General features: G+C 39.7%; 2 protein-coding genes across 4 annotated transcripts; one reads left to right on the top strand and one right to left on the bottom strand.

The window, feature by feature from the left end:
- The first annotated feature begins 84 nt into the window (after positions 1–84).
- LOC117301256 (DNA-directed RNA polymerase III subunit RPC4-like) lies at positions 85–12255 on the top strand. 3 transcript variants are annotated; one of them, XM_033785130.1, is made up of 9 exons: positions 85–168; positions 1104–1291; positions 2056–2114; positions 2471–2634; positions 5003–5127; positions 5724–5862; positions 7688–7989; positions 9702–9848; positions 11318–12255. In XM_033785130.1, exons 2-9 carry the CDS (start codon positions 1139–1141, stop codon positions 11438–11440), a joined length of 1212 nt encoding a protein of 403 aa, XP_033641021.1. In that variant the 5' UTR covers positions 85–168; positions 1104–1138; the 3' UTR covers positions 11441–12255. The 3 variants fall into 3 exon arrangements, with proteins under 3 accessions (XP_033641021.1, XP_033641019.1, XP_033641020.1); XM_033785128.1 differs by having other exon boundaries at positions 5000–5127; XM_033785129.1 differs by having other exon boundaries at positions 101–136; positions 5000–5127.
- Positions 12256–15958: 3703 nt separating this feature from the next.
- On the bottom strand, positions 15959–18523 carry LOC117301712. Its single transcript, XM_033785736.1, has 3 exons — positions 18167–18523; positions 17179–17283; positions 15959–16477 (listed from the first exon to the last, which is right to left on the bottom strand). Exons 1-3 carry the CDS (start codon positions 18521–18523, stop codon positions 15959–15961), a joined length of 981 nt encoding a protein of 326 aa, XP_033641627.1.
- Positions 18524–21924: the final 3401 nt, after the last annotated feature.

Below are 21924 nucleotides of genomic sequence, written 5' to 3'. Positions count from 1 at the left end.
CTAGTGTTTAGTGCATACGTGTACAAATTGCATCGGGAACGCTTCAGTGATTCGCGTGTTCAACTATTGGTGGCGCCCTTTAGCCCTAAACTAAAAACATGGCGGCGCCCATTACTGAATTTTGTGGATGGTGTTGGTGAGGATGTTGTTGTGGTTTTATTAATGTTTGTAAGTTTTATATAATCAAATCATAGTAGAGTCCAGAGATAGTGATATATTCCACTGTAATATTCAAATTCAAAATATCAATGATCAATATGGTTTTGATTAGCCCCACTTGTGTGTGGCCAAGGATTCAGCTATCCTTGGCCACACAACAAGTGGGGCTAGGTTTTGATTGACTTTTTTAATATTGAAATTAATTTGTAATTATTAATTAAACTCAACTTATTTATTATTATTAATTACACTAATTTACAGTACACAAACTAACAATCACTAAAACATAACAGCACTACAGTACAGTCAACAGTAAACACATGGTAAAGTAGCCCACCTTCCTTGTTGAGCTGTTAACGGCTCCGCTTTTAACATCGGTCTCATCACTGAGACTGATGTTAAAAGCGGAGCCATTAACAGCTCAACAAGGTGGGCTAATGGTAAAGATGACACGAATATCACTGTCAGATGTTAAAAGCGGAGCCATTAACAGCTCAACAAGGTGGGCTAATGGTAAAGATGACACGAATATCACTGTCAGCTGTTAATATTAAGATTAAGAACATTCTTTATTTGTTGTTAATAAAATTAAAAGTTATACATAGTCCGACGTCGGCTGTAGGAGGGTTACGACTTACGTTATCACAACTAACTGTAACTATCAATAAAGATTTCGCTGCCACCACTGCATGCATGTGAGTACGACCAGAAGCAGCAGTCACGTCCATGTCAGTTGTCACCATGACCATGTCCGCAGTGTCCTGGCTAGTATGTACAGGCTACAGCATAGCTTAGCCTCATCAGGGCCTACTTCTAGAAACGCTCCCCTGTGAGCTCACAGGGGAGCCTTATAGTTTCTAGAAGTAATCAGGGCCAATCCACCACCACACTCGGTTCAAACCATTAAATGTTTTCCTGTTTTTGTTTGTGTTTTTTTTTAAAAGATGGAGAGAAAGACGTATAAGTTAAAAACATCATCATGTCTGGGCAAGAACAATCCCCATCTTCAGGAAATACCTCAGGAAGCCTTCCTCGAGGGCTAATTGGGCGTCGAGGGGGTATTGTCAACCCAAGCACTCGTCTCCCATCTTTACGCCCAGCAAGAGACCTAACCCTAGGAGGTGTACAGAAGGTTTGTTTATGGTCAATCTATTTATAAACATTTGTGCTGTAAGTTTTTTTTTAATAATTGATTAATCAAAAATTAAATTATATACTCGATATTGTAATTTTTCCCTTGTGCAAGATGAAGCCTTAAAAAAAATTCTTAAAAATACCAAAAACCGACAGTTTCATAGGATTGCAATACTTACAGGTTTTCGGCTTGATCCTCGCTGTAATTGTTAGTCTAAAACATAGCAAATTGTGCCGCCCCGCTGTACTTGAAAAGAAGAGAATGCCCAGGCTCCTTGCATGCTGCATGCTTCTGCTTCCAGTAATTTGTGATTGGCATGGTGTTTTTAAAACTGTTCTAATGACTTATCATTTTAAAGGGTCTGTAAACGTTTGGTAGATAACTCTATTCTATATTATGCCTGTGATATTTTTTCACAGGACTCAGGAAAGTACTGTGTATACAGTGCTCACACACATCGGTGTGTGGGTAAAAACCAAAGTCAATATTCTTTATCCCCAATGCAAATTTAACATCTCTTATAACTATTTTTATTCTATAATTGAAATAAAAAACTTATTTATAAAGAAAGAAAAAAAAGTCACCTTTGGATAGTAAATACAATTTAAGAAACTTTTCACTTTCTTGTACTGCAATTATGGAAAAATTATCCCAGAACAAATATTGATTTGAGAAATGTAACTGACAGAAATGTTTCACAAGCTGTCCATATTTTTAGTGATATTTCAAAAACAATGCCACCTTTCATTTTGTTCTTACAGAAAGCATTCAAGCCTAACCTCACTTCAGCTGGTAGAAAAGAGAGAAGCCAAAAAGATGGGTAAGCAAGACATGTTAGAATTTGTCCTTGTCAATGCTCACCGGTGCTCAATTTCATAGCGCTGATTTGTTCAGACGCCCTGAGCACCCAGCCAGATGGGTATGTTCGCATAAAGCCTGGTTCATGCTTCCTGCGAATGTGAAGCAAATGTTGATGTCACAAATTCGCAACAAATAATTTCGCAGCAGTTCAACTCTGCTCAACTCACTTGCGAATAGCGCTGCAAAAGGAGAGTTATGACGTAAATTTCACGTCAATTTCGCTTCGATTTACAGGAAGTATGAACGGGGCATTACAATTCGGTATTATTATTTATTAATTTGTCAGTAACCAATTGACTTTGTCTTTTCATAAAGCACAAGCAAAGAGTCTGTATCATCAGACACCCCACGACAGAGAGGTCATAAATCCGGGAGAGGTGATGGCGGTCGTGGGAGAGGCAGAGGTCGCGGACGGCCAGAAACCATTCAATCCCACTCTATCTTTGAGCAAGGCCCTGCAGACAGACTAAACAAAAAAGGTATGTATATGTATATTCAATGGAAAGTTTTACTATTAAAGACACTGGACACTATTGGTAATTTTTTAAGAATAGTCGTCACAGCTCCATCGGTCATCCAAGTTGCGAGATAATCATGAAAGAAAAAAACGCCCTTGTCACCCGAAGTTCTGTGCTTTCAGATGCTTGATTTTGAGACCTCAAATTCTAAATCTGAGGCTTACTTCTTTCTTGAAAACTACGTTACTTCAGAGGGAGCAGTTTCTCACAATGTTTTATACTATCAACCTCTCCCCATTACTAGTTACAAAGTAAGATTTTATGCTAATAATTATTTCGAGAAATTACCATTAGTGTCCACTGCCTTTAAGCAAAAAAGTCATGTACATACATGTAATGTATATTCAATGGAAAGTTTGAGGGTAAAGATTAGTAAAGTAGTCCAGTTGGTGTACAAGCGTAGTGGTATCTTTTCTTTCCTTGCCCCTCTGGGACTCTGGTTTTAAAGCCGTTGGACACTTTCGGTACAGAAAAATAATTAAAAGTTCACAGATTTACAAATAACTTAAAGGGTTTACAGAAGGTAATGGTGAAAGACTTCTGTTGAAATATTATTCCATGAAATGCTTTATACTTTTTGAGAAAACATTAAAACAATATCAAATCTCGATATCGAGAATTACAAATTTATTGTAAACACATGTCATGACACGTCGAAACGTGCGGAAACAAGGGTGGGTTTTTCTGTGAGTTTCTCCTGACTCCGATGACCGGTTGAGCCTACATTTTCACAGGTTTGTTATTTTATAAAGAAGTTGTGATACGTGAAGTGTGGGCCTTGGACATAACTGTTTACCCAAAGTGTCCAATTGCTTTAAAACCATTCAATCTCACTCTTTTTTTTTTTTTCTTTTTTTTTCTATCTTTGAGCAAGGCCCTGCTAGACCAAACAAAAAAAGGCATGTATATTCAATGGAAAGTTTGACTATTAAGAACTTATTGTTAACAAATAATTATAAAATAGTAATTATACCAGCATACCCCAAAGCGCTCAGTATTTTGCCATGCAAGATATGTGGAGCTTTGTTTTTGTGTAGCACCTTGTAATGGTAAACAAGGTGCTGTGTCAAAATATACTTCTGATCAGACGAGGAACACCGGGGCGAACCCCTTCTCTTTACAATTCAAAACTTATATTTACAGTACTCGTAACACTTTACTCTTTATATTAATCCTGCACTTTGTCTAACCGTCTAACCACTCGACCACCGAGCGAGCCCGTTGGTCAGAGGTAGTTTGAATTGTGTTAGCAGTGGGTACCGTAACAATTTAAAATGAATGTTGTTTTTGCATTGGGGATAAAGAATTTAATTTGTTTTCAACCCTTACACCAATAAGGGAATCAATGTGTGGTGAAGAGGTTTTCAACTAGTGGTTTAAACCCAACGAGGCCTGGTTCTTGATAGTTTTACCGAGACGAAGTCGAGGTTAATTATCAAGAACTAGGTGTCGGCGGGTTTAAACCACTAGTTGAAAACTGATTCAACACACTTTGATTCCCATTCATAAGTACCTTTTTGGTCAAAAAACATCAACACTTTTTGTCAAAAAGTAAAATAAATTCAAAAATTATAATTGTTCAATGATTTCTGTCAACACAACACCCCTCCAGCTATGAAATGGTAAAGCCCTTGTGTAAACAACTTCTTATAAGGGAATGCTGTGCGCATCGCGCGTATCGTGTGATGTGGCACAACTGTCCCGGCCATTGCTCTCGACCAATAGGAATGAAGAAACTGTCTTATAAGCACAGGTGCAAGCTCGCGTGTCACGCCCATGTTTTAACACTTTTTACTGGTCATTATCAAAGGTTTAAACACCCCCACGTGACGCGCTCTCCACCAATAGGAATGTAGGAATAGCGAAACTGTCTTAGGTATTTGTGAATGTGTGTACTCAATATTTCCTCAAGTTCTTTAAAAGGAATCCGTAGGTAAATCACTTGCTGGGATTTGAACCCGCAATCTTTGCTGGAGATTTCTTTCAACCGAGCAATCCCGGTGGCTAGAGGCAGTTTAAATTCTTTGTGTTAGCAGCCGGTACCACAACAAATTAATTTAGTTTGTTTTTACCCAAACACCGAAGTATGTTTAGTACTGTATACTCAGGCCTGACACTTCACAAAGGGAAAGAATGCGATCGCCTCCATGCCCTTGCCATTGCCTTGTTGCTACAGTGGAAGTTTCATTGGAGAAAATTCCTTGGTGCCCTTGTCCTTTCAAAAACGAAGCATACCGGCCTGAAAGTACACCAAGTCCTTTTCCGAATTTTGTGAAAAATAATAAATTAACAAAAATTAAATCTCTTGTTTGTTTTTGTCCGGCAGTAGGAGGGGGCAGTGGTTATCTTGGAGGAGGAGGGGACAGTAAATCATCATCTTCTTCTCGGCCAATCAAAAGAGATAAAATGACGGAGGAAGACTCTAAGAGGATGAAAGAAATTCTCAGAGATGACGTAAGAAAATTGTACTTTTTCCAAACGGAAGAAATAAACAGAGTAGATAATTTAACTGAGTTTGTTTCGTTCGAGGAGATTGGCTTACACCACTTTTAAATAATATTAGTACAAGTTAAGATACAAAGTATCAATGTGCTTTGCATTAATGCCCTGTTCAATGGGCAAATAACATTTCTTGAATCTTTCCAAGCTCCCTGGAGAGTATATCGCCCTGGAGGCACCCATGTATACCCCTGGGTAAAGAGAAGCAATTATAGTAAAGCATCTTGCTCAAGGACACAAGTGACATGACCAGGATTCAAACCCACACTCTGATGGCTTAACCACTAGAACTTGAACTCGATGCTCTAAAACACTCGGCCATGACACACAGACATTACGAAGTGTCATGATTGGGATTCGAACCCACACTCCAATGACCTTACCACTGGTGCTTGAGCTCGATGCTCTAACCACTCAGCCAGGTCACCTAGACATAAGTGTCATGACCGGGATTCGAACCCATACTCTGATGACTTAACCACTACAACTTGAACTCAATTCTCTAAAACACTCGGCCATGACACCTTAATCATTTTTTTTGCAATGTTTAGTTTGTGAGTGAGTTGGATGGGGATTATGCGGAAAATCAATACTGCCCGATACATCTACCGTTGGTGGCGGCGTTGTCCTTGAAGAAGGAACACAAACAAGACGCAGAAATAAAGATGGAATGTGAGGAGGAAAAAAAAGGTAAGAATTTACTCATTGGTAACATAACTGGTGGCACGGTTGGCTTGTGTGTAAAGCGCTCGCCTCTCCCCAAGGTGACCCCGGTACGATTCCCGATCGGGGCCACAAGGGTTTTCCAGACTATCCGGTTTTCCTCCCTCAGGGAAAAATCAAACACTAGTCTCCTGGGACTAGTCCTAGAAAGTAATTAACTAGTGAATTAGGCAGGCTAAAAAGTGGTCATCTGTGGCGAAAAAGGAGGAGGCAATAAACCAGAGAGAACTAGGGAGGGAGTAAAATAAACTAGGGATAAACTAGGGAGAAACTGTGGATAATGCGCCTTCAGACCTCTCAACCCCAATGGTCTTAGCATCCGAGAAGGAAACAACTAATAACCCTTTACTAGGTAGCCACTAAGAGACTTAGGATAGGGATAAACTAGGGAGAAACTGTGGACAATGCGCCTTCAGACCTCTCAACCCCAATGGTCTTAGCATCCAAGAAGGAAACAACTAATTACCCTTTACTAGGTAGCCACTAAGAGACTTAGGATAGGGATAAACTAGGGAGAAACTGTGGACAATGCGCCTTCAGACCTCTCAACCCCAATGGTCTTAGCATCCAAGAAGGAAACAACTAATTACCCTTTACTAGGTAGCCACTAAGAGACTTAGGATAGGGATAAACTAGGGAGAAACTGTGGATAATGCGCCTTCAGACCTCTCAACCCCAATGGTCTTAGCATCCGAGAAGGAAACAACTAATAACCCTTTACTAGGTAGCCACTAAGAGACTTAGGATAGGGATAAACTAGGGAGAAACTGTGGACAATGCGCCTTCAGACCTCTCAACCCCAATGGTCTTAGCATCCAAGAAGGAAACAACTAATTACCCTTTACTAGGTAGCCACTAAGAGACTTAGGATAGGGATAAACTAGGGAGAAACTGTGGACAATGCGCCTTCAGACCTCTCAACCCCAATGGTCTTAGCATCCAAGAAGGAAACAACTAATTACCCTTTACTAGGTAGCCACTAAGAGACTAAGGATAGGGATAAACTAGGGAGAAACTGTGGATAAGGCGCCTTCGTACCAATCAACCCCATGGTCTGAGCATCCAAGAAGGAAACAACTAATTACCCTTTACTAGGTAGCCACTAAGAGACTTAGGATAGGGATAAACTAGGGAGAAACTGTGGACAATGCGCCTTCAGACCTCTCAACCCCAATGGTCTTAGCATCCAAGAAGGAAACAACTAATTACCCTTTACTAGGTAGCCACTAAGAGACTTAGGATAGGGATAAACTAGGGAGAAACTGTGGACAATGCGCCTTCAGACCTCTCAACCCCAATGGTCTTAGCATCCAAGAAGGAAACAACTAATTACCCTTTACTAGGTAGCCACTAAGAGACTAAGGATAGGGATAAACTAGGGAGAAACTGTGGATAAGGCGCCTTCGTACCAATCAACCCCATGGTCTGAGCATCCAAGAAGGAAACCCTAATAACCCTTTGCCTCCTCCTTTTTCGCCACAGATGACCCCTTTTTAGCCTGCCTAATTCACTAGTTAATTACTTTCTAAGACTAGTCCCAGGAGATATTAAAAACTTTAATCGTCCTAACTGGAGATAAGACTAGTCTAAAGCCCTTGTGAAATCCACCCCTGGTCACTTCATCAAAAACAAATTTTAGGGGGGGGGGGTTCCTGTTACTTTGCCTTTTCTTAACATGTAAAAAATATTGTCACAGCTCGGTTTTTTCTGATTAATTATTTAAGTATTTTCTAAATGTGTGCTTATTGTAGATTCTAAACTCTATGATAATTTATAACGTTCTTTATTTTAGAAATTAAAAAAGAACCGGACGCTGGAGAGGATGTAGAAATGCCAGAATCAGAAACAAAACCTTCTCTTGAAAAAATCGCCATACAACCAAAGGCCAGCACAAAATTCATACCAGAGAGGACAACGTGTGCCTCCATATTTGGCAGTCGGACAAAATCTGAGGGTGAACTTATATTTTTCCAGTTTCCGGATACACTACCTGGTCAGGCAATGACAAAGGATGATGAAGAGCAAAGGCCAAAGTTTAAACAAGAACCAGGAACGACAACAGCAGACACAGATAGTCACAAGAAGTCAAAAGAGGTGAATCATTCTAAAAATAAACTGCTTTCAAATCTTTGAATCTTATTCATTAGTTCCGATAGCTCACACCTGCTGCATTTGAAATTCCAGAAAAGCCCTAGAAGTAATCATTTTCTTCAAAGAGCCGTCAGAACCCTGAGGTATGTTTGTTCCGGCTGCCATTAAGTTTATACATTAGGCAGCTGGAACGGTGAGCTGTAGTATCTTTTTGGTTCTAACTCCATTGTTGTTATTGCCTTTTTACTATACTTGTTGTTGTATGGTTTACTTTTTTCAGTAACTGCCTTTTTATCTCTCTATGGTTCACTTTTTAACTTTTTGTTTAGGCCTACACTTTCTCTATTATACAATTTAAAGCCATTGGACACTTTCGGTAGGTAACAGTATTGTCCAAAGGCCCACACTTTGTGTAAAACAACAATAACAAACATGTGAAAATTTAGGCTCAATCGGTCATCTGAGTCGGGAGAAAATAACGGGAAAACCCACCCTTGTTTCCGCACGTTTCGCCGTGTCATGACATGTGTTTAAAATAAATCTGTAATTCTCGATATCGAGAATTAATAATTTTTTTAATGTTTTCTCAAAAAGTAAAGCATTTCATGGAATAATATTTCAAGAGAGGTCTTTCACCATTACCTTCTGTAAACCCTGTAAGTTATTTGTAAATCTGTGAACTTTTTTTTTTTTTCTGTTCCGAAAGTGTCCAATGGCTTTAACCCCTTTTTAACACAGGTATTTTATCTTGGTGTGTGTTTATGTAAAAACTAAAACAAAAAGTCCAAAGGCATTTCCCATGCAGGGACAATAAAGTTTTGTTGTACAATAATTGTATTGTATTGTACAGTCTAAGCTTATGATCTGTGAATAGAAATCTCCCAATTACTCCTTCTTTTCTTGTCTTTTCCAGTTGAAAAAGCTAAATTGAATTATAAATGTCAATGTTGAACATGGTAAAAACATGTGAAAATTTGAACTCAATTGGTCAGACGCTTGAATTCGAGACCTCAACTAAGTCTCAAATTCAATTAAAATAAATTTGAGTAAGAAATTACCTCTTTCTCAAAAACTATGTTACTTGAGAGGGAGCCGTTTCTCACAATGTTGTATACTATCAACAGCTCCCCATACTCATTACCAAGTAAATTTTAATGCTAACAATTGTTTTGAGTACCAATAGTGTCCAGCCATCGATTTCACTAAACTCTTCGTAACTTAGGATTAACCTTAGGACTTGGGACGAGTTCAGTTCCACATACGGAGACGTTGGGATGTATTGAACCCATAACTCGAGATAGGATTAATCTTAGCTTTTTGTGAAATCGGCTGCAGTGCCTTTAAAGGAACACCTTGCCTTGGATCGGTCGAGTTGATCTTTAAAAAGCGTTTGTAACCGTTTGTTATAAAATGCATATTGTTAGAAAGATGTTTTAAAAGTAGAATACAATGATCCACACAAGTTTGCCTCGAAATTGCAAGGTTTTCCTTTTACTTTGCGAACTAACACGGTCGGCCATTTATGGGAGTCAACAATTTGACTCCCATAAATGGTCGACCGTGTTAGTCTTTCTAACCATATGCATTTTTTAACAAATGGTGACAAATAACGCTTTTCAAAGACCAACTCGTCCGATCCAAGAAAACGTGTTCCTTTAAACAGCACGTTAAACAGGAGATTAAACATGGTAAATTATATTTCTTTTCAAAAACAGGACAATAAACCAGTCAAGTGTACCCTACAGAGTCTGCCAGAAGGATACTTGGGTAAAATGCAAGTTTTGAAATCCGGCAAAACAAGGTTTGTCCTTGGAAACGTGACTCTTGATGTTGCCACAGGAACACAGTGCGGATTCTTACAGGTGCGTTGCTATGAAATTCAAGTATCTTTATTCATAATAATAATAGTACGTTCTTGTTTATAGCGCTTTATCACACCTATATGGGCATATCAAAAACACACAAAACCGAAATGAGATTCGGGAATTCAGAATACAATGTATACTCTTTAAAAGCAGAGAACCTTTTCTTAAACGAACATTACAAAATAGACCCTGCCCATGAAATATGTAAATTGCACATAGCACATGCGCACTTATGTTTTGGTTGGCAAAATGAGGGAACATCACCCTGTTTTGTACACGGCTAATGGGTGCGTGACGCAGATGCGATTGCGCATTTGCTTAGTGCACAACTCTATGGTGTTTGCCAACCAACAGGGTATGTACGCATGCGTGAATGTAATTAGCATATTTCATAGCAAGTGTCCATTGGTTTTGCTAGCAAAAATTTTTTATGTAATCCACCATATACACGAACTGAAAAACCTGTAAAAGTTTGAGATCGATCGGCCATCTAGGTCACGAGAAAAAAGTGAAAAATGTATTACAAATTTTGCATTGCATCGATGCCAAAACAAAAATGAATAAAACGCTCACTGAGCGATAAACTCAAGAATGAGAATTTAGATTATTTATTTCTCATCAAATATGAAATTTCAGACAGAAATATTTCAAGGGATGTTTTCTTCTATCATCCATAGACCGTGTAAGTTTTATGTTAATCTGTGATCTTCACAATTTTTTGTTTCTTACCAATTCTGAAACTTTCCTTTAACAGTACTCTTTATAATGAGTGCCGCCTGTATTTAGGTTTTACTGCAACAGTCAGGAAATACTTCTTCTAATTGGGTGTAGTGTATTAGCACCAGACTCAAGCTCTGGTGTTTTTGTTCACCAGAGTGTGGGTTCGATTCCTGGTCGTGACACTTATGTCCTTTAACAAGACACTGGGTGGAGAGAAGCAATTATAGTTAAAACTATAGTTGCTTCTCTCCACCCAGGAGTAAATAGGTACCTGTGAGGGCAGTGATGGTTCCTGATTTAACATAGTGCACTATTTCTTGCCAGCACAGGTTGTTTACTCTCCTGGGAGCTGAAATCGTTTAAGGAATGAAAAAATAAACTGGGGTGATAATGTACGAGCCCCGTTAGTGCACTGAGTGACGGATTTGAGCGCTATATAACAATAATAATAATAATAGTATCAAAGTCTTATATAGTGCACGTATCTACCAAACAAGGAACCCTTGGCGCTGAGATTATAAACTTTCAGAAAGATAAGTTATTGCAGTGATACGTTCTGAGACCCAATTATTTAGCACCTTATGGGTTTACAAGGTCCTACGGGGCATACAGCCGACACAGCGAGTAACACAGGGGAAAACCCCTTCTATTCAATAAGTGCTCTGGGTTCTTTAACAGTCATAACACAACACTTGCATTGCGTGTCTCTATTATTATCGTTTCTTTTGTATCTTGTTTAAATTCAGGATGTGATGTCACTTAGGCTTGACGACGATGAGCGTTCAGGTGAAATGATCCGATTGGGACACGTGAAAAACAGAATTGTCTGCACGCCAAACTTTGAGAGTCTTTTACAACTATCGACTTAGAAGGTAGAAAACGACAAAAGACTACCCGTACCACTAGTCCAAACAGCACATATGCTATTAAGACACAATGAGAAACAGTGAATAAGTGGCAGAAGGATACTTGGGTAAAATACAAGTTTTGAAATCCGGCAAAACAAGGCTAGTCCTTGTAAATGTGACTCTTGATGTTACCACAGGAACACAGTGCGGATTCTTACAGGTGCGTTGCTAGGAAATTCAAGTACCATAATAATAATATTACTAGGTGCACATTTCCCATAGAATGCGCATTGTTGTTGTTTGTGTATAGCTTCATACATCATGAAAGGTAATGTACACTGGGATACATCACCTTGGTCATGCCCACCGTTGGTCGCTTCCAGCACCATGTATGATTTTATAAAAAGGTTAAGAGCACCGGACTCGCCACTTGTGCCCTTGAGCAAGATACCATAGTTGTTTTGTTTTCTTTGGTCTCCTCTACGTAGAAGGTTGTTTCAGGCCAGCGAAGCACTTATAAGGGAGAACACTGGTGTATCCTGCTCAACTTCTTGTTCAAAACTTCAAAGACTTCTTTTTCAATTCCGGTTCTCAGTTAAGAGCACCAAATTCAACTCTGGTGTTTCTGATCAGCAGAGTGTCGGTTCGAGTCCCATTCGTGACACTTGTATCCTTAAGCAAGACACTTAACCATGATGCTTCGTCCTTCGGATGGGACACAAATAGCCGTTGGTCGAGTGTGTTGGGCATCGCACGTAAAGGACCCAGTGCACTTATCAATAAAGAGAAGGGGGTTTGCCCCAGTGTGAAAGCACATCAATTTTGTGCAACAAGGGTGTTTTTTCTTTCATTATTCTCTTGCAACTTCAATGACCAATCTATTCCAAATTTGCACAGATTTGTTACTTTATGCATATGTTGGGATACACCATGTGAGAATACTGGGCCCAATTTCATAGCTCTGCTTACTGCCGAATTCTGCGCTTACGATCGCGATTCCCCGCTTACGTGCAAGCGCTGAATTTCTGCGCTTGCCTTGTAAGCGTAGAATGTCTAGTAACCTGAAGCCCAAATTCGCTGCTAACCCGTGAAATACGCTTGCCGTAAGCGCAGAATTCCCTGCTTCTGTAAGCGCCAATTCTGTGCTTATGGTAAGCAGAGCCATGAAATTGGGTCCTGGTCTCTACCAAAGGTGTCAAGTGCCTTTAAAGATCATGATGGTGGAAAGCTTTCCTTATAATATTACTGGCTGAGGTGCTGTATTTTTTGAGAAATTATAAATACTGTTTCATGAAAAGAATTTTTGTGTTTTGTGAGACAACAATTATTTGTACAGCGGATTTACGCAACTCTCCTGAAAACATTGCTCTGTGATTTTCACTTTTTGTTTTTAACCTAAACCACTTATTGATTAATGAAACTGAAACTTCTACAGGTAAATTGTTTTACAACATCTTCATTCAGAGTGAGTAGGGATTCATAAATGGCCAAACACTTGATCCGCAAAATGTATCAAAACCTGAAATATCAAGTAGGCTCATTAGGAATTTGGTTGGCACTTGTCAGCTCCGACTTGAAGACTTCATTTTTTAAAGGCAGTGGACACTATTGGTAATTGTCAAAGACTAGCCTTCACAGTTGGTGTATCTCAATATATGCATAAAATAACTAACCTGTGAAAATTTGAGCTCAATTGATCATTAAAGTTGCGAGATAATAATGAAAGAAGAAAACGCCCTTGTCACACGAAGTTGTGTGCGTTTAGATGGTTGATTTCGAGACCTCAAGTTCTAAATCCGAGGTCTCGAAATCAAATTCGTGGAAAATTACTTCTTTCTCGAAAACTATGGCACTTCAGAGGGAGCCGTTTCTCACAATGTTTTATACCATCATCCTCTCGTCACCAAGAAAGGTTTTATGCTAATAATTATTTTGTGTAATTACCAATAGTGTCCACTGATTTTAAGGATAGGTTTGTCCGCGAGAATAAACATGAAATGATGTAGAAATGTTGGTTGTTTTTTTTGCCAAGTTAAAAATAATGGCATCCCTTATTGTTAAGGTTTAGGGGAGAGGTTTACGTTTTGTAATCACTCTAACAATTAATGGCAATAAAGTTTTTAAACCACAAAATTTTTAATTTTCAACAGGACATATCGCAAAATGCACACAAATAATTATAAAGAAGATCTACCGAACAAAGATAGTATATAATAAAGATACTAGACCTATCATTATACGAGACACAATGAAATAGGGGGAAAAAATATTCAAAAGACTTGTATTTAAAAACAAAAACAATTACATGTATACAACATACGGTCTTCTGAGCAGAACTTCAGTTGCAATAGATCGTACAGAGCAAAGAAAAGTTACTAGACCTAGGACAAAACAGGAAAGTGAATAAGGCCCAAACAAATATATACCAGTTAAGCGTCCCCTCCCTCGACCTTTTTTTGAAGCCGCATCCTTTTTTCTTTTCTTTTTTACATTTTTTTGTTTAAAAAAAGGACAAATTTTATGTGTATTTCTCATTAAACTTATTATCTTTAAAGAACTTGTAACTATTTTAAGTGAGTGGTGACTTTTATTTCACACTGCTGTCTACAATAACAAGATTAAAAACATTCATTTATTTTATGTAAATAATTTTTAAGTCCCATGCAGAGCATCTGGCGGCAAATTGTCTTACTAGAAACACAAATAATATACAGCATTATCGATCAGTAGGTAGAGGCACAATGAACCTAGACTTGATGACAAGTCGTTAGGCGCTGCCTATTTGTCCGCCGTTCATGCAACAGTCCCAGTGCGATTATACACATGCAACGGTCGTAGCAGCTCTAACTGACTCACATACTGGGATCGAGGATGAGTGTACCGTCCCCGTAGCTACACCGCGCTGTAACTACACACCGCGCTTAAAAATTACCGTCTTGACTTCAAGACTACAATGAACCAGCCAAATCAAGCCAGGCACAACAGAAAGGCGAGTCAAAACCTCACGTTAAAACAAAACAGTTTAGGGGTTTGCCATGGCCCCACTTCATAGAGCTGCAGCTTAAAGGGAAGGTACACGTTTGGTAATTACTCAAAACAAATATTCACTTAAAATATGACTTGGTAACGAACATTGGAGAGCTGTTGATAGTATAACAAATTGTGAGGAACGGCTCCCTCTATTGTAGCAAGGATTTTGAGAAAGAGTTAATTTCTCACTAAAATATTATAAGACTTCTAACCCGAAGTCTTTTATTCCTACCTGAAAGCACATAAATTCGTCCAACGAGGGTGTTTTATCTCTCATCATTTTCTCGCAATTTCGATGACCAATTTAGCTCAAATTTACACAGGCTTGTTACTTTATGCTTATGTTTGGATACACCAAGTGAGAAGACTGGTCTTTGAGAACTACCAAACGTGTACAGTGCCTTTAAAACGTACAGAAATGCATTGTGTTCCTATTTTAGTTTAAATTGTTTACATATCTTTTCAGTGTATTTAGATTGTATTTTTTTCAAATTTGTATTTATTTTCATGGTGTTTGAAAAGCACTTTTTCATTTGACAGTTGGATTTCAGCTCATGTTTATATATTTAGAAGGTATGGTTTAAAACCAACAATATAAGATAATAGTTAAACACAAATTGGTGAAAGTATAATGAAATATTAATATGAATATATATGTGATAGATGTTAAATTTACATAATTGCTTAACAGTTTTCTGCTTAACAGAAATGAGCAAGACACCAGTCACGAAGTTTACATGTGGTAGTTTGGCTGGTATCCCTTTACTGCCTGGCAAGCAACACTTTGTCACTAAGCTACCTTTTCTGCAAGCAACTCTATATAAAAATGGGCCCTGCATCAATAAATGGACTTGATTGCTCCACGCCCCACCCCCTATGTGGGGGTCTGGAATATGTGTCAACAGAGGGATTGTACATGACGTAATTGGCCACCATATTTGAAGAAATGTACTATCATTGGCTGAGAGATGTGCACAGCCCGGTGTGCACGTTTCCATTTTTATCATATACATCTATTTGAAACTAGTCCTTTTCGAAACCACGCTTCGGCTTTAGATTCGGCTTCAGGCTCCGTCCTCTCGTTAGACTTGACTCAAGTCCCAATCCCATACCATCGCCAGAAAACAATTATTTTGTGATGCTCTGCATTCCCCAACCTGTTCCGCACGCGGGACCACGATAGCTACACATTAGGGACCTCTCGCATGAGAACGGGGCTTCAATCAAGTCTATCCTCTCGTCTGAAGCCCTGAGCGCGTAGCAAAAATAATAACAATAATATCGAAGTCTTATATACATGTAGTGCACGTATCTACCAAACAAGGTACTCAAGGCACTGAGTATACATGTATACAAACTTTCAGAAAGATAGGTATAATTGCAGTGATGAATTATCGGACCCAATTATTTAGCACCTTATAATTGGCAACATCCGCAGGGTCAAGCAGGCCTGAGCCGAACCTGAAGCCGTGGTTTCAGAAAGGGCCACACAGTATTAGGCGCATTCATTTAGCACATTTTAACCCCATCACCATCATTTTTCGACCGTTTTATTTCAATCACCGTGTCATACTGCTTGGTGTGGTGATTATCTTCAGTCCACTCATTTCTCATGTTCTTATATATAACTATAGCCGCCAGAGACTGGTCATAGTGGTGATTATTCCTCTTAGAACCCTCCGGTGCAATGCACTGTGGCTTTAACGCACATTCTAAGACAGGGTTGAGCAACTTCTCCCACAACACGGTACTGTTCGCGAGTAGGAGCCGCCCAAAGCTGAAATAAGGCGCATCGGACTTTGTGACATTGTAGAAGTCGTTTTTATCCAGACCCATTTCTTTGAACATCCCTTCGTGTGTCATGTAGTAGTAGTGTGGAATTTCCCCGGTGATTTTCGGGTCAAAGCCGAGCAGATGTGCCATAAAGCCGTGATGGAGATAAAGGTACGGCATGATTTTACTCAATGGTCCCTTGAAGCGGACGGATGCATCGCCGTAGAAGATAGTACCAAACTCGGCCAATGTCTCCTGTAAGTTTGAAAACAAAAAGCAAAGGAAAAATAAATAATTAGCAGATGGAACGAGGAGAGATGATGGGAATGATCAGGTGGATGTGTGGTGTTTTTTTTTTGCCTGGCTGACGTGCTGTCAGTGAGAAGGAGGAGAGGAGGGGATCGGCACCGTATTAAGGAGGCACAGGCTGACGGTGGTTTGGCCATGTGGGGGAGAAAGAAGGATTTAAACTGGGTCAAGAGGAGGTGTTCAACAAGGTGAGGGGGGGCCCACACCTGTTGGCCAACCGCGCAAGTCGTGACAGAGCTCTACTGTGTCAAATGGCTTTGAACTGCCTGAAGTCATTGCAAGGGACTCTAAGGACAGGGGGTCAAAGTGGAGAAGAGCCATGGGGAGAATGCAGCCATGATTATCTCAAAATGGCTTATTGGTGTCCGCCCTGAAAGTTGTTTATATTAGTATGTGCTCCGGCCGCTCTACCAGCCTGGCCCCAGTGGATGACATCCCCTTGCCAATCCTAACTGACTGTCAAAAGGGGAACCCTGTTCCAGCTCCGTAGATGGCAGCGTGCTCCTTGGGTTGACGGCCCAAATCAGTAATAGGTAAAGCCCCCACCTTGAAGCGACCGTTGCCTTGCCGTGAAAGGTGATTTTTCATGAAACAAATATAATGGTTTTTTTTATTTGCAGAAACAAGCGCATCTATTTTATACTTACGCGCATTATAACAACCTTCCACACCATCGTATTCAGATTCCTGACGTGAGGCGGGTACTTGGAGAAGTCGAACCCACGCACGTGTACGTTGCAAACGGAGTTCAACTATAGTATAAGGAAACAGAAACTTAAATATTACCATTGGCATCGCTGATGAAACGGTTGCACGTGTGAAGAGCCATCATTGGCTGAGAGTGCATTGTGCGCAGCACTCGGACACGTTTCCATTGTGCGTCATCAAAGATAGCAGCATGTGTCTATACTCTTACGTAAAAAAAGAAAAAAAAAAAAGAAGGTATTTTGTTCACTGTTTTGTGATGCCAGTTTCGCTCTTTTGAGATTGAACGTCACGTATCACTCTTTTTTAGTGAAATTGTAAAGAACTTTACTCTATGACTCGTTGAAAGTACCCGTCTTTCCTCTAAAAAGAGTTGTCCACCATAATTATGACTCTTTGCAAGAGTGGTATGACGGACAATACTCGCGTGTTTTTCCCCCCCCCCCCTTTTTTTTTTCTTTCTTTTTCTTTATCTCTTCACCTTTTTACCGTTCGCCTTATGTGGAACAGACTCCCCTGCCACAAAGGCGTCAAAGGGAATTATTTCCGCCGGGAGAGGCGTCCTCTATTATTATAGGAGGATGCTTCAAAAGAGGGCGCTATCAGAAGAAGTTTGTACATGTACACATTTTGCCATTATGTGGGACCACATTTCTCCGGGGCGGGGAATCTCCTGAACGACCTCTCGCCTCTCCGTCTCCCCAAAACGAAACAGAAACACCAAGAACAAAATGGCAAACTCTCTTGTCACCTTTTTGATGTTTTACTCTCAGGCAGTAGACATACCAATATTGTTTTCAGTAATGCACCACCAATGGAAAGTTTAATACCAGGGGTCGATTAACTCTTTGTGTTACCCACCCCTGGTAAGTCTGCTGCCACCTAGCGTTCCAAAGTCTCTCATTAAAAATGTCACTTATACTTTATTACCTTTTGGATGTTTTTCTTGTTGAGTCCCAAATTATAAACATAAATTTGTTTATCGGGCATGTGAGTCTGTGCCGATTTGATCATTCCCATTGATTCGACTATATGGTTGTCGGATATTGCCGTCACTATCACAAGCCGATCGTAGAGGGCGTTCACATTCGTGTCCGCATCCACGTCGATCAGCGTTGGCTTTGTAATGTCTGTGATTTGCATGGGCAATACTACCGTTGTCTCATTGTGACCCCTGGAAGCGTTTGCTGCAGTCGTAGGCCTGTAGATGCTCTGGGGTGCAAGTCGTGCTGTTTTGGACCTTCCAGACACATCTTGTTGCTGAAGGAACGTTCTGCTTCTTATCATCACTGATGACTTGCTATCCAACAAAACTACGCACATGTAAGAATAAAAACACAGGTTTGGTTATGCAGGTCTTCTGAACAGATCTGACGTCACAGGATTATAGAAACAAAGTTTTGGTTTTGCAGGTTGGGCAACTGGCCAATTACCTTAGCAAAACAAAATATGCACGGGAACTTAGCGTCTTGCATTTAAAGGCAGTGGACACTATTGGTAATTACTCAAAATAATTATTATAGCATAAAACCTTACTTGGTGACGAGTAATGTGGAGAGGTTGATGGTATGAAACATTGTGAGAAACGGCTCCCCCTGAAGTGCCATAGTTTTCGAGAAAGAAGTAATTTTCCACGAATTTGATTTCGAGACCTCAGATTTAGAACTTGAGGTCTCGAAATCAACCATCTAAACGCACACAACTTCTTATGACAAGGGTGTTTTTTCTTCTCGCAACTTTGATGACCGATTAAGCGCAAATTTTCACAGGTTTGTTATTTTATGCATATGTTGAGATACACCGACTGTGAAGGCTAGTCTTTGACAACAACCAATAGTGTCCACTGCCTTTAAAAGAAAACAAGAGGCGGATTTTTTCAAAATTGCCCGCTGACATATTTTTAAAGACAATCGACTGAGCGTTTTTTCGTCTGAGATCGGTAAAATGTATCTTCACAAAAAGGAAGAAGTATGTCTTACGCTGCCCTTCTACCAAGCTTGTGCCTCGACGCTGTCCACTTCTATTGTCATGATATTGTCTATTCAAGTAAATCGAGTTTTACCCTAATCTTCTCCCTACATCCCAGCCCAGGCACATGCTATTAGCTAGTCTTGGTGCAAGACGTTTCTCGTTCCCTTTTCACGCACACCGCGGCCAATTCACCGACAGCGCGCACACCGACTCACCCGACTTAAAAGTCCACTCAGTGGACTAAGTCAGGTGAGTCGGTGCGGGTTGAGTCGGTGCGGGCGCTGTTGGTGAATTGGCCGCGGTGTGCGTGAAAAGGAAACGAGAAACGTCTTGCACCAAGACTAGCTATTAGCCCCTCTCCCGAACCATTTTTATGTAAACTTAAATGAACACCAGGCCTGTATGCTTACTTTTTTAAAGACAGTGGACACTATTGGTAATTGTCAAAGACTACTCTTCACAGTTGGTGTATCTCAACATTATGCATAAAATAACCTGTGAAAATTTGAGCTCAATCGGTCGTCGAAGTTATGAGATAATAATGAAAGAAAAAACACCTTGTCACACACGAAGTTGTGTGCTTTCAAATGCTTGATTTCGAGAACCCAAATTCTAATTTCGAGGTCTTGAAATCAAATTCGTGGAAAATGACTTCTGTCTCGAAAACTACAGCACTTCAGAGGGAGCTGTTTCTCACAATGCTTTATACTATCAACAGCTCTCCATTGCTCGTTACCAAGTGCGGTTTTATGCTAATAATTATTTTGAGTAATTACCAATAGTGTCCACTGCCTTCTGAGGGCAATGACGCTATCAATGGCATTTTTCCCCTTGGAAAAGGGCACCCTCATGATGGAATTGTAAATGTCTACCGAGCATTTTAAGGGCATCAATTCAAGGCAATGACCAAGGGGCATGGGGGCAAACGTCCTCGTTGCCTCCGTGAAGTTTCAGGCCTGGAACAAAACAGTTGATGGAGTTTTAGGCACTCCTGTAGAAGTTTGAGATCGATCGGCCATCAACTTCGTACCGTACCCAAATTGGTCACTTCGTACCGTGGGCGGGGTACGAAGTGACCATCAGATAAGTCACTTCGTACCGTCAGCCGAGTCACTTCGTACCTTCAGTAAAATTATAAAAGTATATAACTGAATACCTCATGAATTGTTATTAATGTCTAAAATGTGAAAGTCCTTGTCAGTGTGAAGTTTAAAATATCATAATTTAATATTGTAACATTCGTGCGGATCATTACGTCATCCGATGTTTCCGGATATATAGGAAAAGATGGAATACCAGTTTTTAAGTTAAAAGTATTTATTTTTAAAACGTGTTTTACTATGATTTTGATTACTATGATTTTTATTATGATTTATTTATTTGATATGGACTGTAAAGTGAAGCTCATTAAAAATAATGATTACTGTTAAAAATATTTGTGGAATATCCTTGGGGTTGTGAAGTGTTTGGGTGTTTCTTGTAAGTGTTTTTAAGTTGTTCTTAAGTTACATGCTTTCAGTCGGTATTATGATTTTTTGTATTTGAAATATTGATTTATTAATTTGATATTAGAAATAATTTTTGTTTCCTTTTTGTTTAAATAATGCACTTATGTAAAATTAAACTTGACCGACAAATTGAATTTTATCTCTTTTTGAATATGTGTGGCTCTGAGAAGTTTGTGGTATACACCGTTTAGATGGCTGGACCGTTGAGATGGCTACAAGCTGACAGGAGGGACGACGTCGTTATGCGGCCTGACTCGTACTGGTCCCAGAGTGCAAAAACCCGACCTTGGAGTCTCTGATATTTCTGCCTCTGGTAACGACGCAGCTTGGACTCCTTTACCAGCCTACCAGCCTAATCTGGATTGTGACGAGGGATGATTCTTGATGAAGTAGCTGGATTAACTTGTAAAAGTGCACTCCGTGGTTGCCTGCCTTCTGGTTGATGCGATGAAATCCTGAAGGTACGAAGTGTCTCGTCTGAAGGTTCCACCCTGTCTCGTGAGAAGGTACGAAGTGTCCAAGGTACGAAGTGTCCAAAGACACTTCGTACCTTCAAAAGGTACGAAGTGTCCAGGGTACGAAGTGGCAAAGGTACGAAGTGTGTCCTGACACCCAATTATCTTGTAATGTTCGTATAGTTGCGGATATAACCTTGAAAAATGTACGAAGTGTCCATCATGGAACCCAAGTGTCCTGGTTACCATTATAGTTGCTTTTTACTGAGGCATGACCTAGGTTGGTTGTATTTAAGTCTGTTAAATAGTTAGAGTGGTATGAATATCCATTTTATTTAAAGTCATTGGACACTTTCGGAACATAATTTTTTTTTAAGATCACAGATTTACAAATAATTTACAGGGTTTACAGAAGGAATTGGTGAAAGACTTCCATTGGAATATTATTCCATGAAATGCTTTACTTTTTGAGAAAACGTTAAAACAATATCAATTCTCGATAATTTATTATCGAGAATTACGGATTTATTTTAAACACATGTCATGACACGGCAAAACGTGCGAAAATAAGGGTGGGTTTTCCCGTTATTTTCTCCCGACTCCGATGACCAATTGTGCCTAAATGGAAAAGTTTCCGTATGGCCGGCGCCACCACTTTATCATTCGAAATAAAATAATATAGTATCTAATTTACCTGATTGATCCCTTTTGTAAAAATGAGTGAAAAAGTGGTGGCGCCATACGGAAAGTTATC

Source organism: Asterias rubens, chromosome 17 (assembly GCF_902459465.1).
Source record: "Asterias rubens chromosome 17, eAstRub1.3, whole genome shotgun sequence".
NCBI classification, from domain to species: domain Eukaryota; kingdom Metazoa; phylum Echinodermata; class Asteroidea; order Forcipulatida; family Asteriidae; genus Asterias; species Asterias rubens.
This window is presented reverse-complemented; position numbering and strand designations above follow the sequence as displayed.

Coding starts and splice junctions, on each gene's coding strand:
- LOC117301712 (XM_033785736.1), bottom strand. CDS start 18,523: ATGATAAGAAGCAGAACGTTCCTTCAGCAACAAGATGTGTCTGGAAGG. Junction 17,284..18,166: donor ACAAGAAAAACATCCAAAAG/GTAATAAAGTAT, acceptor CTTATACTATAG/TTGAACTCCGTTTGCAACGT. Junction 16,478..17,178: donor GGAAGGTTGTTATAATGCGC/GTAAGTATAAAA, acceptor TCAAACTTACAG/GAGACATTGGCCGAGTTTGG.
- LOC117301256 (XM_033785128.1), top strand. CDS start 1,139: ATGTCTGGGCAAGAACAATCCCCATCTTCAGGAAATACCTCAGGAAGC. Junction 2,635..4,999: donor AGACAGACTAAACAAAAAAG/GTATGTATATGT, acceptor TTTGTCCGGCAG/TAGGAGGGGGCAGTGGTTAT. Junction 7,990..9,701: donor GTCACAAGAAGTCAAAAGAG/GTGAATCATTCT, acceptor TTTCAAAAACAG/GACAATAAACCAGTCAAGTG.